At 39.3% G+C, this 19,259-nt stretch overlaps 1 protein-coding gene and 1 pseudogene across 2 annotated transcripts in view; one reads left to right on the top strand and one right to left on the bottom strand.

Moving 5' to 3' along the window:
• Window positions 1-19,259, bottom strand: part of NOTCH2 (notch receptor 2) — a 162,588-nt gene that overhangs the window by 65,307 nt on the left and 78,022 nt on the right. For both annotated transcript variants that reach the window (XM_047086030.1, XM_047086031.1), the window contains exon 5: window positions 13,580-13,702. In XM_047086030.1, coding sequence (XP_046941986.1) covers window positions 13,580-13,702 — 123 coding nt within the window. The remainder of the gene's footprint in view (window positions 1-13,579; window positions 13,703-19,259) is intronic.
• On the top strand, window positions 1,306-1,662 carry LOC124516605 (ubiquitin-conjugating enzyme E2 D3-like; annotated as a pseudogene).

Here is a 19,259-nt window from a genome sequence, read left to right as displayed (position 1 = left end):
AGTCTTTCCTCAGGGTCTTTGCATATGGTGTTCCCCATGTCTGGAACACTCTCATCTCTACCTTTCCCAGACTAATTCTTACTCACTGTCCATAGCTAAAATGTCACCTGCTCAAAAAGACATTACAGGGCTACCCCCAAATCAACTAGTTCTGCCTGTTAATATGCTCTCCTAATAACCCCTGCTTTTTGTGAAAGCATTTATTACAGTTCAAAATTTTATAGTTAAATATATGATTTATGTCTGTATTCCTCACTAGACTATAAGTTCCCTGAAGAAATGGGTGGTAGCAATTAACTTCATCAGTGAATCCCCATCACTTAGCATAGTGGCCAGCTAATAATACTTCTTGAGAAGTATTCAAAAGTATTTGTTAAGCAAAAGTTTATCTGGACCTGTCTTATTTTACTTAGGTCATTCTAATGCCAAAATAAGAACCATCTTTCCAATCATCTCCCTTGCACCTTTATTCATACTCCCAAAGTTTCCATTACCCTGTATTGACATTAACCAGTCAATACCCAAGCTTCTCATTCTATCCCCTCCTTATTTGCTGAACTCCATTCCATTTATGACACATCCAATTCATCTTGCCTTTTGATCCTAATCCTTCAACTGTCTCAAAAGTAATTCTACACTATGGCAGATACCTTCCCTCTTCAACTGAAACCTAAGATTTCCCTAAAGACTATACCCCAGTCAGCCCTCTTCAGTAGATGGCCCCCCTCCTCTTCTAATTACCTCCATCTGCATGAAGGTAAGTAGACAAAGAATCCATGTTTTCTTTATTCCTTAATGCTGCTACTGACTTCAAATAGTAAAAATATATTTATTAAGTAATTTTTAGGTACCAGATTCTGTGATACATACGTATATTGTTGTCAAATGTAATCTTCTCATACAATTAGGCTGGTTTCACAGATGTAGTACAGACCTGGTCTACACCAAAGAAAAATACTAAAGTATCTCAGGAAGTAGGGAGAAGAGGCTCTGACAGAACCCAGTAACAGCCCTGAATTTGGAAAGATAAGGTTGGGCCAACAAAAACTGAAATTTTTAATGTTCTTGTTCATTCATTCATTCAATAAATGCATATATACCATGTGCCAGGCCCTGACCCTACATACACTGAGGTTATACTGGTAAACAAAACAGTTGGGGCTTCTACCCTGCAAATAGGGGTTTTACAACCAAACACAATTATAATAGAGAGTGCTAAATGTTCTAACGGATAGAGGTTGCCTTGGGGGCATAAAGTAGGAGAATAGAGAAGAACTATGTTTTGAAGGTCCAGTTGGGGATAGTATGTTCCATTGGCAAGCTACAATCGTGGGACTTAATGACAGCCCATGTCAAAGAAGTGTAATGTTTTTTGACATTCTATTTTCCTACAAACTACCCCTTTGAACCACCTAAGTAAGGTTGCATCTACAACAAGAATTTATATCTAAATATTAACAGCAATGGCAGTAGTTTTCTTGGTATTTGAAGATCAGTGATCTCCTGCTTTAACTATTTCTAAAGTTCTTTTACCCATTTGTTCACTGCTTTGTGACCCAAACCCAGATGACCCTAGCTCCAGAGACTACATGGATCTATAAAACAGACAGAGATAAGTACAACAGAATATCTCGGGAATAAACTCAGAAGTATGCCATGTGATGCTACCTTAAGGTCACACTTGCAATACAGTTGAATAAACTTTAAATTGTGTTAACAGGAAAGAAAGAGATTTTATATGTTAACCGGGTTGTGAGTGTGAATGTGTGTGGAAGCGTGTGTAGAAAGAGGGTAGAGTGGGGAGTATTTCAGGCAGAAGTAAGTGTATGTATATGGGTCTGAATAGAAGAGAAAGCATGCCTCATTTGAGTGAATGAAAAAAAAGTCAGTGTGGTTCACTTACAAGGCATGGATCAGGCGAGGTATGGCTGGAGAGGGAGCTCTATCCAAAGACAAGGAGGACCCACTGAAGCATTTTAAGCAAAGAAACAACACGACCCAATTTGTGTTTCAGAAAGCCCACTCTGCTGCTGTGAGGAGAATGGACTGAACTCCACCTCACCCCTCCAGGTCAATAGCAATTTAAAGCACTGGGGAGTCCTGGGGTTCCTGTGGCCGCTATAGCAACGAGAGAGTCTGCAGTGCATCTGGGGCAAATTCCGGATGCAGCAGCACCAAAGAGCACCCAGGGTTAGCCCCTGTATGGAGAGCAATCGATGCTGTGCCAATGCTGGATGTTCAGAAAGCTGACCCCTGGCACAAAGGCTTCTCCACACAAGAAGAGGAGAATGGTGCCAAGCTTCAGTCCCCCTGCTAGGAGGCCCACACTCCAGCTCTCTCACCACCTTCTTGGGTTGCTGGGCTGTTAAACCAGTTTACATAAAGAGCCCCTCACCTCACTGCAGCAGGGCTTCCAAAGAGAATCAACCAACTCTATGGGCAGCAGTGACTGTGAGCAGAATGAGTAAAACGGAAAAAACCAACATGGGGCCTATTGAAACATTCTGCAATCCGAAAGACGGAGAATGTAAATGTAGAGGAAGATGCGTACTTGTGAAAAAGTTCACTTCCAGAAATTAATACATCTTAGAAAGAGTTGGCTCTACATTCTCAATAAATGTAGACAAATGTAGGTTTTAAAAAGAGATGAAAAATAATACAGGACACTGGACTCTGATGAAGAAGGACAGGCTGAGAAAAAGGGAGAAATAGACCTAGATACAACGAGTTAATATTGTAAGAATATAAAAATGCAATTCAAATAAATATCATAGTCGGAAGCTATGAAGGACAAACTGACAATGAAGAAAAATAAATTAATGTTATGAAGGAAATGCTTAGGAAGCGCTCATAAAATGCAAAGGAAAAACAAGAAAATTAAAATATCAAGAAGAAGATCATAGCTACGAGAAAGAATGAAGACCTAATTAAAGATAATAGAAGACACAATACAAATGGGAAAAAAATGAAAAAGATAATCTTTTCTGAGGGGAGAATACCCCTAAGTCTGCAGATCCAAAGGGCAAAAGTACTAGGAGAAAAAATAATAGGGGTATATCTAGACCCATGCTGGTTAAAGATTTTATTTTAAAGGGAAAGGAGATGGGGGGGGGAAGGAGAGAGAATGACTTGTCTGACATTGGACATCCCTATAATGTTCGCAAAACGCAAAGGAACAATGTCTAGGAACCTGTTAAGATTGATTTGTGACCCAAGAATTCAATATCTAGAATACATGCCATTTGTGTATGAAGGCAACTAAATCAAAAGGTATTTTTCAAATATCTAAGAGCTCTGAAGACATGCCAACATGCAACATTTGGAAAAAATTACTCAAAGATGTATTCATTTGACTGAAAAAATAAACCAAAATAAAGAATCCAGGAATGAAAAGGCTGTTACATAATTGTACTGGTAGTTAACAAAAAACAAGTTACATATAAAATTAAGTCTAAAATATTATAAAGTAGATTATAAAACAATGTAAATATCAAGAATAAGTTTAAAAGAAAATGCATAAGTTATTTTTCCTTCCCTTCCCCTATGATTAGCTGTTGCTTCTCAAATTCCATGAGTGAAATCATATATGTTTCTCTGCCTTTAGCATAATAATACACTCTAGCTCCACCGACATTGTTGCAAATAGCAAGATTTCATTCTTTTTCATTGCCAAGTAGTATTCCATTGTATGTATATATATATATATATGTTTGTGTGTGTGTGTGTGTGTGTGTGTGTGTGTGTGTGTGTATATATACACACACACACACACACACACACACACACACACACACACACAAACATCTTTATCCATTCATCAGTCGATAGACATTTGGGCTCTTTCCATAATTTGGCTATTGTTGATAGTGCTGCTATAAACTTTGGGGTGCATGTGCCCCTTCAAATCAGCATTTTTGTATCCTCTGGATAAATTCCTAGTAGTGAAATTGCTGGGTCATAGGGTAGTTCTATTTTTAATTGAAGAAAAAATAAGATAAAAACGGAAGGAAGCAAACCATAAGAGACTCTTAAATACAGAGAACAAACTGAGGGTTGCAGGAGGTGAGGTAAGTGGGGGGATGAGTTAAATGGGTGGTGGACATTAAGGAAGGCACTTTCTGGGATGAGCACTGGGTGTCATATGTAAGAGATGAATCACTGGGTTCTACTCCTGAAGCCAAGACTATACTATATGTTAACTAACTTGAGTTTAAATAAAAAAAGAAAAGGCATAAGATTTTAAAATTCAACAGCAATGCTATGGTAGGAATTAAAAAAAATTTTTTTAATGTTTATTTATTTTTGAGAGAGAGACACACACACACAGAGCTTGAGCAGGGGAGGGGCAGAGAGAGAGGGAGACACAGAATCCAAAGCAGACTCCAGGCTCTGAGCTGTCAGCACAGAGCCTGATGCGGGGCTCGAACTCACGAACCGTGAGATCATGACCTGAGCGGAAGTCGGACGCTCAACCAACTGGGCCACCCAGGCGCCCCTAGTATGAATTTTTAAATCCCAGATCATATAAACAAAATCTGGAGAATGAAAACAAGATATAATGAAACTAAAAGTATGCTTATTCCTCATCTTACAGAAGAGGCAATTAGTATATGCAAAAGTTTCACTTTTGACACTAAAAAGTAGAGATGGATTCATATGCAAATTTTTCTATACAGGCATATTTTAAAAAAAACTAATACCAATAATTTATTTTTATTAAAAATTTTTTTAATGTTTATTTATTTTTGAGAGAGAGAGACAGAGCATGAGCTGGGGGTAGGGACAGAGAGACACAGAATCTGAAGCAGGCTCCAGGCTCAGAGCCCAATATGGGGCTCGAACCCATGAACAGCGAGATCATGACCTAAGCTGAATTCGGAAGCTTAACCGACTGAGCCACCCAGGTGCCCCTAAATACTAATAGTTTAAATCATCTCGCATCTTTCTGTTGTCCTCATAGACCAATCTCCACCTCCCTGAATGACTTACACATGTGACTTAAAATCTTACTCCTTCTCTTCCCATCTCCCATTAAATTAACTACCTGAGTTGAGGACTAATAAGGTCATCTAAGTCAAGAGTTCTTACTTTTCTCAACCCAACAGCCTCCATATCTGCTCCATATCACAAGCACATTCACATTTTGGATCTAATTATGAGACACTCATTGTTCCAACCCTACGTTCTCAAATTTGGTACTTCAACTCTGATGATAACTTCCCATTTCTCTCCTTTCCCATTCCCAACAACCATTTCACCTAATTATCCCCTACTAACACTTGTAAGAGTCAAGCCCTCCTAAATAACCCAGTTCATTAGCCAACCCCCTTCTAGCTGCCTTACTTCAGTCTAGCCTAGGTTCTATGGTCTATCATATGAATGCATGAATGAATGAATGAATGAATGAATGAATGAATGAATGAATGAAGTTTCTGTCCCCTACAGCTACTGCCCTGCATTTCTCCCCTTTTTAGCTTACAAAACTCTTGAGTAAGTGATCTATACCCACTCTTCCCCTTTCTCCTTCCTCCACACCCACCTTTCCCACCCCCCAATTTAACCCCTTGCAATTTGGCTTCCTTCTCTCCTTTATACTAAAACTACATTTTAGAAGATTTCCAATGACCTCAAAAATGCTTACTAACTCTTTGCAGTTATCATTCTTATCTCAGTGTCTTGGTGGTCATTCATTCAAAAACTACTATTTGTTACCATTGGTCCTGAGAATGCCAAAATAAGTAAGACCACCCCCATCCTCCAGAGGCTGAGAGTCTCTCAGGTGAGGTAAGCATATAAACCAGTAACAGTGGTAAAATATCACAGATGCCACCACAGAAGCATGCAGAGCTGAGTCAAGGGCACAGTCTTAAAATGCAGCCCCTGGCTCAGGGATGCTGTCATGGCAAAGCTTTTCCCAACAGGCACACATCCCCCTTCCCCCACCTTCCTTCTTTGGATCCCTTTCCTTCTCCACTTTCTGAAATGTGGACATTTTTCACAATTTAGATCCAAACTTTCTGTTCTCATACCACACACTTCCCTTACAGACCTGAAACGTTCCCAGGGCAAACAAAAGCAACATTCAAAATCTGAGTCTAGAGCCCTTGCCTCTAATTTTGACCTCCTGGGTCTTACTGTTAAGTGTTTTTCTCTTGGAAAACTCACCAGCATCTCTAGTCCATTTCTGTCTCTGTCAGTAGAATCCACATTCTCCCATTATGCAGATTCAAAACAGAAGCTAACTCTGCTCTGTTTCCCCCTTCATCCAACCAACTACTTAGATGGCCCCCAATTCCTATCCATCTCTTCTTTCAAACTCATGTTGATTCATAGTTTCTACCTCCTACTGTGGTTACATATAGACTTTCTTCTTTCTTCCTAGTGAATTTGACCACTCTTAAAAGAATTGATTTCTTTCTTCTCTGTGTCTTTTATAGCATCCAGCATAGTATACTGGATATAACAGTATATTCAATAAATATGTTATAGAAGCTATCTTACAACCATTCTGTGGGAGCTTGAAAAGCCATGGAGTGAAAATGGATCTAGCCTTGGAGACAGCCAATGCCGGACATGGAGTCATGGACCACCAGGGCACAAAAAATCCCTCATTCTCGCCTCCTGCATTTTGTGGGGGGCTATCCTAACCACTCACCCCTGTTCACACCAACATGACCACTCATCAACTCTGAGGCCTTTGGGATGAGGGTGATTCAGGTCAGCACCCTGACGGTCTGCCCAGCTGACAGAAAACTGAAATTGGGTGGGGAAGGAGAATTCCAGAAAACAGGCTTTCATCAAGTCCTCACAATCAAGTTCACAGCAGAGAAATTGAAATGGGAGATTTATGTTCCCGTTCCCTCATGCAAAATACAAATGAGAACACTTGTGTAGTCCCAGATACGAATAGTTTCCACTCTCAACCAAAACCCTCCAATCCTACAGTATTTAACAAACAGAGAAGTGGTTGTGACAAAAGTCTCATCCTAGGGAGCAGCTTGTCACCAACCAGAGGTGAGACTGAAATGAGACATCTAATTCAAAATCAAAATACTGCCATGAAAAGACTCCATTCCCAGACACAGGAGCTCACGCACCACCTTTGGCAATATGTACTTGCTGATTCATGCCAAAAGTTTTTACTGAAATTGGAGCAACTAACAATAAAGGGAATTGTAACCAACTCTTCGGGCTCATCATGTTATAAAAGGAGAGTGGAGAGAAAATGTGGTTGGTTTTATTTGACTCATGTCCACCTAACTTCCATTGTTCACTTCTGCTTAGCGTCCCAGAGCACTATTCCAAGCCCAAGCTGAAATTACATTTCTGGGTTAATAACAAGCACAGGAAAATAAATCACATCTGCCCTAGGAGTGAACCCAAACCAAGAGTTGCCAGAGAGGAATTTGTGAGTTGAGTCTAGAGGCAACTTTAATTCTGAAGGAAATGAACCTTTAAAAAGAAAATCCAAATAGCTATCCATGTAGACAAAACATTAATCTACACTGCTTTAATTAATTTGGGGGCCTTTTATAACTTTGTTTTCTCTTAAGTGGATATCTGCCAGAGCAGAACTTCTCTCATAAGATATCTTGGGGCCAAATACAGTAATAGTAAAGACATTTGTGCTCAGGCTTCATCAAATCCTTAGGTTTATTTCCATTTCCTAAAGGAATATCCAACTACTCAGACTTCTCTCTACAATAAAATCCCTATAAATAAAGGAAACCATTTGCCCAACCCCCAACACCAATTTCTTTCTTTCACCTGGGCTTTAGTTCATCCAGAAGAGTGGTAGCTTTTGAAGGTACAAACTGATACTATTCTAGATGGCCATGTCAGGTGAAAAGACTAGATCAGAACACAGTTCTGTCCCAAACTGATGTGGAAATCACACCAGAACAAGGCCGACATGCTTTCTTCTGATGAGGCCAACCCAACCCCCCCTGTGCAGACAGTTGCAAGTCTATCCTTCTACTCCCCCGGATGAGAGATGATGCTCCAGCACAGTAGCAGCAATGGTAATGCCTACAGAACACCCTCCCACCTGACGTAGTGCTGTCCGACAGGAGTATCATGAAACACACAGATATAATTTAAAATTTTCTGCTAGTACTTAAAAAAAGGAAAAAGAAACCAATGAAACCAACTTTCGTATCTTATTTTATCTAGTTCAATATATCCCAAACACTATCATTTTGGTATCTAACCAATATTTAAAACATTATTAGCAAGACATTTTACATTTATCTTGCATGCTAAGTTTTCAAAATCAGGTATTTAGGGGCACCTGGGTGGCTCAGTCAGTTAACCATCCGACTTCGGTTCAGGTCATGATCTCATGGTTCATGAGTTCAAGCCCCACATCGGGCTCTGTGCTGACAGCTGAGAGCCTGGAGCCTGCTTCAGATTCTGTGTCTCCCTAGCTCTCTGCCCCTCCCCCCACCCACACTCTGTCTCTGTCTGTCTCCCTAAAATAAGTAAACTATTTAAAAAATTCAAAATCAGGTATTTTACAGCTATAGCACATCTCAATTCAACCTGTCACACTTCAGATCCTCAACAGCAAAATATGGCTAATGATTACCGTATCAAACAGCATGGATTTACAATGTTTTTTACAAGAAAAGTACAATTCACAGTTGTGATTGTAATTTACCATTACATTTAAATGAAATTTAATTTACATGATAAATGAAAGGCTCAAAAAGCTTTTCATTGAGCCATTTATTCTCCCAATACCCCAATAAAGTAACTAAGAGATATTAGCTCCATGGATAGCAAATAAAGCCTTCTGAAGAAAAGGAAGCTGACTCATTTATCCCAAATCAAACCATGAAAAGACTTGGAAAACATTTCTGGTCATCTTGAAGCCCAGAACTTGCTACAAAAGACCAAACCTTCTGCATCTGTGCAGTTATAAAACAACACAGTACCTATCGGGCTCCTGTCATTAAAAACTAATATAATGCTGGGCACCTGGGTGGCTCAGTTAAGCATCCGACTTAGGCTCAGGTCGTGATCTCACAGTTCATGAGTTGGAGCCCCGCATCAGGCTCTGTGCTGACAGCTCGGAGCCTGGAGCCTTCTTAGGATTCTGTGTCTCCCTCTCTCTCTGCCCCTCCCCTGCCCATGCTCTGTCTCTCTCTATTTCAAAAATAAATAAACATTTAAAAAAATTTTTTAAACTAATATGCTGTATGTTAACAGCACTGGAATTAAAATAAAAAACATAATTAAAAAAACATGGCAAATTTACAAATCTCTTTTATTTCAAAGTGATACCTAATTTCTTCAGCTATGTAATCCCATCCATTCTTTTTCAAGTTTATTTATTTATTTATTTTGAGAGACAGTGCCATGCAGGACAGGGAAGAATTTCAAAGCAGGCTCTGCACTGTCAGCGCAGTGTGATACGGGGCTCGAACCCACAAATCATGAGATCCTGACCTCATCCTGAGCCAAAATCAAGAGTCAGATGCATAAGCAACTGAGCCACCCAGGCGCCCCTAATCCCATCCATTCTTTTTCAGATACTTAGAACTTCATTTCCTCTCCTAGTAGATAACTCCAACCCTTCTTTACTATTGCGTCAAAAGCCAGATCAAATAACAGTTCATACTTCAACACTACAGCTACAAATTATAGGAGGAGTTCTGAACAAAGCTGCAATAAGGCTCTTGGATACAGTAAAAAAAAAAAAAAAAAAAAAAAAAAAATCACCAGACTGAATAAAATATTAACTCAATATTGACTTCTAATTTCAAAGTAACCAGAAAAATTTCTAAAATGGAAAACAATCAAAGAATAAATCACCATTTTCTAAAATAATAGAACTGTAAATTGAACTTAGTCTATTAAACAGACTCAGGAGCACCTGGGTGGCTCAGTCAGTTGAGCGTCTGACTTCAGGTCAGGTGATGATCTCACAGTTCATGAGTTTGAGCCCCACGTTGGGCTCTGTGCTGACAGCTCAGAGCCTGGAGCCTGCTTTGGATTCTGTGTCTCCCTCTCTCTCTGCCCCTCCCCTGCTCACGCTCTGTTTGTCTGTCTGTCTCTCTCTCAAAACTAAATAAAAACATTAAATTTTTTTAAATAAATAAAATAAAAAGGCTCAAAATCTTTAAAAAATTTTAAAAAACAACCCATAGAGTCAATTTGTATAGAAAAAAGACCACAGATTTGAGCACAGACTTGGAGTTCAACAAGTCTAGATTCAAACCCTAACCCAACCACTATGTGCCTTGAGTAAACTGTTTAACCCTTCTAAATATCCATCATCATATTTAATAAACACTACCCCTAATACAGTTATCACAAAGATCACACAAAATAAAACACTGTAATTAGCACAGTATCTGGTTACTAACAAACAGTTAACTCCCAGCCCAGTCCCATTCATTTCTTTAATTTGTATAAAACAGAAAATATTAATCTGAATTTATAGCTCTGATATCAATAGAAATAGGAACACTGTGATGCCCAATTTTCTTTTTATTCTTCTCAGAATGAGGTGAGGGCTGGGATGGTGAACAGTTCAGCTGTATGCTACTGAGAACAAAGGTCTGTAAAGAGTTCTAGTAAGTGGTGTCCTCAACAACAGTTCAGTCACCCCGTAACTCAGTGTCTTCCTCACCTCAACCATTTAATAAAGCCAATACGAATGTGGTGAGCACTGTCACCTATGAATGTATGGGGTAGTAAGAGAACCCAGAGAATACCTACCTAGCTCAACCTGGAGGGAGGTCATGGAAAATTCCCTGAAGGAGGCAGTCACCTGACCTAAACCAGGCAGGCAAAACTGGTGAGGACTACAGGGAAAGGAGCGGAGAAGGGAAAGCTGTAGAAAAAGAACTGTGTGAGTGAAGACATAGGATGTGGTTAGATGTGGGAGAACTGGAAGCAGTTCTTATTGCTGGAGTATGAAGCGCTGTTGGATGCATGAGAAGAATGGAGAAGCAAACAGGGCTGGGGCCAGGAAGGAATTCATATAACAGAGGAAGGACCTTGGACTTGACCCTGTCAATGATGGGGATAGCAAACAACAAGGCTGCCACTGGGGGCGCCTGGGTGGCTCAGTCGGTTAAGTGTCCGACTTCAGCTCAGGTCATGATCTCGCGGTTCATGAGTTCTAGCCCTGCATCAGACTCTGTGCTGACAGCTCAGAGCCCGGGACCTGCTTCAGATTCTCTCTCTTTCTGTCTCTCTGTCTCTCTGTCTCTGTCTCTCTCTCTCTCTGCCCCTCTCCTGCTCACACTGTCTCTGTCTCTCAAAAATAAATGTTAAAAAAATTAAAAAAAAAAAAAAAAGGCTGCCACTAGAAATCAAAGAATTGGCATGAGTGAAAAAAGAGGAAGGAAATCTGTGGTGGGAAACCGAAGACTGAGAGTCACTTTAAATGACAGCACATCAAAAGAAATAAATATTGCCACAGTGAACTTATCCAGCATTTCTGCCAACCTTTCTAAAAAAATGCACACACACATGGAGAAAGAAACATCCTATAAGGATGTTCATATAAAGAGGTACTTCTTAAAAATCCTGGGGTATGAAACTGTATTAAAATATCATTTCACTGGCAGAGCTTTCCCCAAGATTGCACCTTCCTAGTTAATATCAAAGCAGAAAACTGAGTGTAGTATCAAAGAAAAATCAGCAATGAAATCACGATAGCATTTAATCTTTATTGGCATCAGAAGCCTTAGTACCTAATACAACAAAGAGACACTCTCCCACAGGGCAAGGAGATTATTAGAATGGGGTCAAATTCCCAACAAGCATCTCATCCTGTCCAATATCACTGTAAGGATCATTAAAAAGAGAAAAATTTTAATCTTTCCAGTTATTATCATTACTTCACAGTAATTTTTTTGAATTGAAAAAAATGGCCTCTGAAAAAACCTACCAGAGAAATGGCAAAAGCTAAAGAGGAGAGAGAATATGACAGAAAGAGCAGAGGGTTGGGAGTGAGGTCCTAGGATCAAGACACCAAGAAGAAATTCTAGAGGAAGTCCAATACTAGGGAAACCCAGTAGAAAAGTATTAGAAAGAACAATCTGGGGATTAAAAGCAAAAATGTGTGCCCTTCCAGGAAATCATGTTATTAAAGTTTTAAACCCTTTCAATCTTTTTCTATTCATAGTGTACAGCTCTAAAGAGTACTCTAAATAATTAGCTGCTACAGATAAGGGAAAGCAATTTGGAGACTAAAGAATACCAGGTAGTAATGGCGGCAATCCAACATTAAGACTTCTTTGCTGGGCAAAATCCCTCCCTGGTGCTGGAGTTTCTTCCTTATGACATTAGCTTATTCTTGGGTTTCCACATTAAATCATCAAGTTCTCTCAAAAGGGCTCAGTTCTTAGTCACTTAATCAGCTCTTAATTGTTTCCACTTTCAGTTAGATAAACAGATGTAAACAGAAATTAGAACCAAATGTCTGCATAAAATCACTTAACTTTCAAAAATAAGTGGAAAATCTGCCTGAGACAACATCAGACACTTCCAAGAGGCTGTAAAATTAAGCAAGACTACTCTTCTAATGTCAGAGGCAGAAAAATCTATCGTACATGCAAAAGGGGATACAAAAAAGGAAAAAAATTAGAAATGTCGACGGGTGTCATAAAAATAATGTCATCAAGCCTGGGTGGCTCAGTTGGTTAAATGTCCGACTTCGGCTCAGGTCATGATCTCACAGCTCGTGAGTTCGAGCCCCGTGGCGAGCTCTGTGCTGACAGCTCAGAGCCTGGAGCCTGCTTTGGATTCTGTGTCTCCCCCTCTCTCTGCCCCTCCCCTGCTCACGCTTGCACTCTCTCTCTGTGTCAAAAATAAATAAGCTTAAAAATAAAAATTTTTTTTTAAATAATAATGTCATCAACAGTACCTGCCCTGCAATTATCCTTTGAATAATTACAAAACATGACAATAAGATGAAACAGATTTCTGTCCATGAATAAGCTCTGAACTCTTGTAGTGTGTATAACTTATTTTCACTTTTTAGTTGGAAGAAGGAAGAGTATTTCAACAGCTTTTTCATACAATTATGATTATTCTTTGATACTACACCAAAACTTAACAAGTTGTAGGTTTTATCCCAGCTTTACTGAGATATAGTTGACATATAACATCGTAGAAGTTTAGAGTATACAATGTGATGATTTGATATATGTGTGAGTTAACACATCCATTACTTCAGATAGTAACCATTTGTTTGTAAGTGTGGTAAGAACATTTATATTTTCATAGTTAATTATGTTCTCATCCTCTCAAATATTTATTAAGTATCTGCTATGTTCCAGGCAATGTGCTGCTTTTCCCAGACCTCAGAGTCTGTCAGTCATGCTCTTCCCTCATACCTGCCAGAACACCTCAGCATGGTGCTGAGTTCAGAGCAGCTGCCCAATAAATACCTGTAAAAATATTTTTCTTTAAATGAACATAATAAGAGAACATATGGGGTTAGCACTATACCCAATGATGTAGCACAGAGAGCCTTGTAAAAGATGCTCACTTCACTAGCAGCCTGCCTCTGGTCACCAACCCACATCCCCTTCTGACTGAGTCACCACAGCGTGCATACCTGTCCACTGAGGGGGGCAGCGGCAGTTGTAAGTATTAACCCCATCCACACAAACTCCTCCATTCTGACACTTGTGGTTAGGACAGTCATCAATATTCCGCTCACAGGTGATCCCTTCAAAACCTGGTTACAGAAGAACAAGAAAAAATAATGAATTCTCAGGCAGAAGTGATCAGCTCTTCCACAGAACACGGTCATCAGAACAGACCTACTTCATTATTTCAGTTCAACAGCCAGCAGCTGGCCATGTATCTGCTCATCATACAGACTCACCAAACAAAAAATCCCCCAATCTTCTGTCTTCTCTTACCTCAAGAATAGCTAGACAGTTAAAGTGACTCATTATGCCAACGACATGACATGCCTTCACAGTTACCTCACAAGTACTTCAAAGTATTTTTATGAAATAAAATCCCACTGAAGATAAATGTCTACTTGGACAACTATTCACTGGTTCTTTAAAAAAGGCGGGGAGGGGAGTAGATTTTCCCCTGCTCCATGCTGGATTAATAGGGAGAACAGATAAAAGATCACCTAATTAAATTTAAATTCAGTTACTTTTTTCTTGGGGAAAAAAGTTTTCCTAGGAAAACTAGGTTGGGGTGAGGAACATAAGAAAATACTAAGCTCACAGTCTAAAGATATGGGTCAAGTTCCAATCTCACTACCTACAAGCTTTTGAACATGGTAAATTACAAACTCTGAATTTCCTTCCTCATCTGTAAAATGAGGCTGATTCCACTTGAGCAACCTGTCTTCCTAGGTTGTTATGGGTGTCGTATCATGAGTACATTATATATGTAAAAAGCTGTCCGAAAATGGGATGGCATTATTACTAATTAAACTTACCAGCCTTTCAAATTCTTCCTCCTGCTCTGCACATTTACAGCATTATTTCCTTTCTCTTGATTTTTCACTTTTATGAAAAGTGAAACCAGCACACCAAGCTTCATCCTAACTGCCCACAGTGTGTTTCTCTGTACTTTATATATTGAGCTTTTTCTTTTCTTTCTCCTTGCTGCCAAATCCCTTAGCTATTAAAATAGAAGACTCCCAGCTTTAAAACTGAATGTTCAACTGAACAGTCTCCTGTTTGAAATATAGTATGACTAACTATTTGCCTCTTCAAAATGTCCCTTAAGGTTCCTCTTCCTCACTCAAAACACTTATTGGGTCTTAAACTAGGCACTGGGGATATAGCTGTGAGTAAAAAGAGACAGAGTGTCTCTGCTTCTGGGTTATTTACAGCCTGGTGAGCGGGACAGACATCAATCACATCTTGCTTTATGCATCCCTACCACGAGCTACTGTGATATTCGACATTTGTTCTGTTACACGGCAACATGGCTGATTTCTCTGAATAAAGTGACAGTCATGTAAATGGGTATAAACCAAATGGCAAAAAAAAAAAAAAAAAAAAAAAATTTACCGAGAGACCAAAGGAAATTACTTCATAGAAGATGGGGATAATTGAAAGCTTGACTAAAGAGAATTCTATTTCTCCAGGCATTTGGTACTCAGTCCATTCAAGCAGATGAATCACTAAGCAAGCTTGAGAAAGACTATGAAAATTTTTATAGACTCCAACTTTTAAAAATTTATCATATTACTCACATCTGTTTAATCATATGAAAGTCCTACAAATGAACTAGGTCAGACAATGCTGGTTTAAGCCCACCCCTAATTAAGATAAAGTGAGGGCAAGTCTGCAGAGCCACCAAGTAGCAGTGTCTGAACAAGACCTGAGGTCTTTGCTCCTACTCTCGTGCTCTTAATGGAAACATTCTTTAGAAAACTTAAAAATACAGTTTTAGAGTGTGAGAGGGAAGTAGGGTTCCTGGCCCACCACTGCTAGAACCTGTGTGGTCCAGTGGTATTCTAGAACTAGTAATGGCTATCCTCCCTCTAAGTTGATCTGTCTGGTGACTAAGACTAATACGGTTGACTACAGTGTCAGAGAGGTGATAAAGCCCTTGTCGTCAAACTATTAGGAATTGAAACTGTGACCCTGAATTTGTATTAGCCAGTGCTACAACTAACTGAATTCACCAACCACAGACAGGTTAAGAAAGCAGAAGCATTTCAGTAAACCACAACATATAAGAAATAAAATGTTTTCTTTTTATGACTATTTTCAAGGTTATTCTTCCCTGTCAAAGGTAAGTAGGTAAAAAGGCAGGTTAGTGAGAGTCAATTTGTAATTAGAGCATGGCCTCTGAGGCCAAACTGCCTAGTTTGCCCATGCAATAGGTGAGTGAACATGGGTAAGATACGTGGCCTTTCTTTCCTCCCTGGGGGAATTAACAGGACCTACCTCAAAGGGTTACTATAAAGAGTAAACGAGTTAGATATATATTGCCCTTAATTCAGTAAATGTGCAGGGACAACTGAATATCTACAGACAAAAGAATAAATTGGACCCCTTTCCCACACCAACTCAAACTCTTAAGGGTTAAAGCTGTTAAGACTCTCAAAAGAAAACACAGGAGTGAATCTCTATAACTCAGGCTAGGCAAAGCTTTCTTAAATATGACTAAAAGCACAAGCAACAAAAGAAAACATAAAAAGTTTGGAGTTCGCCAAACTTTAAAAACATTTGGGCTTCAACAGAAACCATCAAGAAAGTGAAAAGACAGACCACAGAATGAGAAAGAATATTTGTGAATCATGTATCTAATAAGACACTTGTATCCAGGATATATAAAGAACTCTTACAGCAATAATAAAAATACAATATAAGTAATATAATAATAAAAAGGCAAATAGCCCATTATAGAATGGGTAAAGGACCTAAATAGACATTTCTCCAAATATGACACACAAATGGCCAATGAGCACATGAAAAGATGCTCAACATCATCAGCCATCACAGAAATGCCAATCAAAACAACAATGAGATATCATTTCACACCAACTAGGATGGCTGTAATAAAAAAGACAGACAATAATAAGTGTTATTGACAGACAGTAACAACCTCATATACTGCTGGTTGGGATGGAAAATAGTGCAGCCACTTTGGAATAGTCTGGCAGTTTCTGAAAAGGTTAAACAGAGTTACCATATCACCCAGCAAGTATAGACCCAAGAGAAATAAAAACATGTCCATACAAAAGCTTGTACAACAATGTTCACAGTGGCCTTATTCATAATAGTCAAAAAAGCAGAAGTCACCCAAATGTCAATTAACCGATGAATGGATAAATAAAATGTGGTGAGCACTGAGTAATGTGTAGAATTGTTGAATCAATGCTTTACACCTGAACTAATACAACATTGCATGTTAATTATACTTCAATTTTTAAAAAGTGGGAAATAATGTGGTAAATCTGTATGTACAATGGAAAATTTTTCAGCCATGAATGGAATGAAGTACTGATACCTCCTGTAACATGAGTGAACTCTGAAAACATCATGAAAACATTAGGTGAAAGAAGCCAACCATGCAATCATCACACAAGAAATGTCTAGAACAGACCAATCGATAGAGACAAAGTAGATTAGTACTTGCCCAGTGCTGGGGGAGAATCAGGGGCCAGTGCAATATGAGTGCTAATGGTACAGGGTTTCTTTTGGGGTGATAAAGATGCTCTAAACTTGTGGTGATGGTTACACATCTGTGAATACACTGAAAACCACTCAATTGTACACTTTTAGAGAGTAAATTATATTGTATACAAATTATATCTCAATAAAGCTATTATATTAGGTGGAAAGCACTTAAAACAGTGCTTGATGCATAATAAGTAATCTACACATATTAATACTACTATGTATGTATAGAATCAAAGCAGCCCTTAGAACTTACCTACTCTAATCCTCTTATGTTACAGATGAAGAAGTTGAGGGCCACATGGCTGACTTATCCAAGTTTACATGCCTAATAGGTAGGAGTCAGTACTGAACCAGTTTCAATCAGTATGCTGTCTAGGGACCCCAGAGTTCCCTTACAAAAATGTGAAAAACTGACCTAAGGTTAAAAGTTCCCATGTCTGAGAAAACTCAAGCCAAATTAGTTCTCCTTCAGAGTTAAGACAGGATTTATGCTTTAAAAATAGAGATACAGACCTCTTTTTGGAAACAGCTAGCAAATTCTTGTAAGAAAGTCTACCCAAGAAGGGGAGGCAGTGGAAAGGCTTATATGAATAAGTTACAGTGCAATCACTTCTTAAAAATATATTTTAAAGTTTTAAAGGAAAGGGAAACAGACAAGTCTCCAGACCTGTGGGTGGGATGGGTGTAACAGACTTACAAAGAGGCTCACATGACCGTACTAAAAGGAGTCTACTGCTTAAAGCCAATTCACATCCTTAAAAGGCCAAAAGAAGACAAATTAAACTTAGAAGGAACATTTTAAGACTGTGCTGTTATAAAACCATGGCCCACGTAACTGATAAATGATGACAGTAAGGGTGGGGAGCAGAAAAGAATCTTCTGAACTTGTCATCCCACACAGAGAACAGCATCTCTCAAGAAAGCGTCCATATCTTTCCATTTTCAGAGCCCGGGATGTGTGATGGTGGAAAGGCTTGTGGAGAGGCACAAAGAAGAGAGCACAAAGAAGAGAAGAGGACACAACCAGCGTTCTCTCAGACCAGGCTAAAAGTCCGCAGGAACAGCTTTAGTCCATAGGGATGAAAGAGTGAGGAAAAAAACCAGGAATATCTAAACCTGGACAAAGGCAAATTCTATAGGGCTACCTCCCCCCCCCACCCCAACCTCCCAAGAAGAAATCTGTCACAAAAGCAAACTGGTCCCATCTCTGTCCAATGGGTTTTCTTGGCACACATCTTCCGTTCTCTGAATGGGCCGAGATGAGCTTGCTGATGCTCATGACCAGCCCATGGATCCCCCAGCCCCACCACCACCCCAGGCTGCTGGTCCAACACGCCTCCCTTGATATCTCCCTAATGATCTCCACTCTTCAAACTTGACCACCAAAAGAGTCAGAGAAATTAATAAGGTAATTCAAGAGAAATAAATTCAGTATATATGTTTAATTTTTTTAATTCCGGAATACAAGAATTCTCTCTTCTATCACATTCAATTCAGTCATTTGAAAACTATTCATTGGGTCTCAATTTTGTGCCAGGCACAAATAAGTTGGGTACTGGCAGGAAGAGTTAAAATGAGAGTGTCTACTGGGAAAGATGAACAAATAATCAGTTTGGTAAGTGCTGTGCCAGAGGTATATGGATTGCCAAAAGACCTTAGGGAGGTCTTTAATCCCTGTGGGGACTGGGAACAAAGAAAGAATTTCAGTGAAATAGGTGCCTTTGACACATCATGAGTTCTATATAAAAAGGTGTTCTACATAAAAGGTGGGGTGGACAGGGGGAAGAAAGTGATAGAAAGCTGAGGAGATAGTATGGTCCAAACTACTGAGCACAGGAGAATAGGAAAGACTTCCAAGAACATCAACTAAAACTGGAACTGAAATAATGCACCCTGGAAAGTGGTATGATCATTTCTGCATCTGCTCCAGAGAAACCTGCCAAAGTATGATTAGTATAATACCCAAGAGAAAGTCACATGCCCCTGGCGTATGAGAATGCAAGAGGGAATTAATTCTAACAGTTTTAAAGCTCAGCAAGAACGAAGAAGACACAAAAACCACAAAATGTGTTTAAGCTTTATTTTAATGATACAGGGCTATCACATATGATCACCCTGTGCAGTCCA

The sequence above is a fragment of the Lynx rufus genome, unplaced genomic scaffold (genome assembly GCF_022079265.1).
Source record: "Lynx rufus isolate CCGP_SWC_20201006 ecotype Redwood Valley unplaced genomic scaffold, mLynRuf1.p SCAF_2, whole genome shotgun sequence".
In the NCBI taxonomy this organism is placed as follows: Eukaryota; Metazoa; Chordata; class Mammalia; order Carnivora; family Felidae; genus Lynx; species Lynx rufus.
This window is presented reverse-complemented; position numbering and strand designations above follow the sequence as displayed.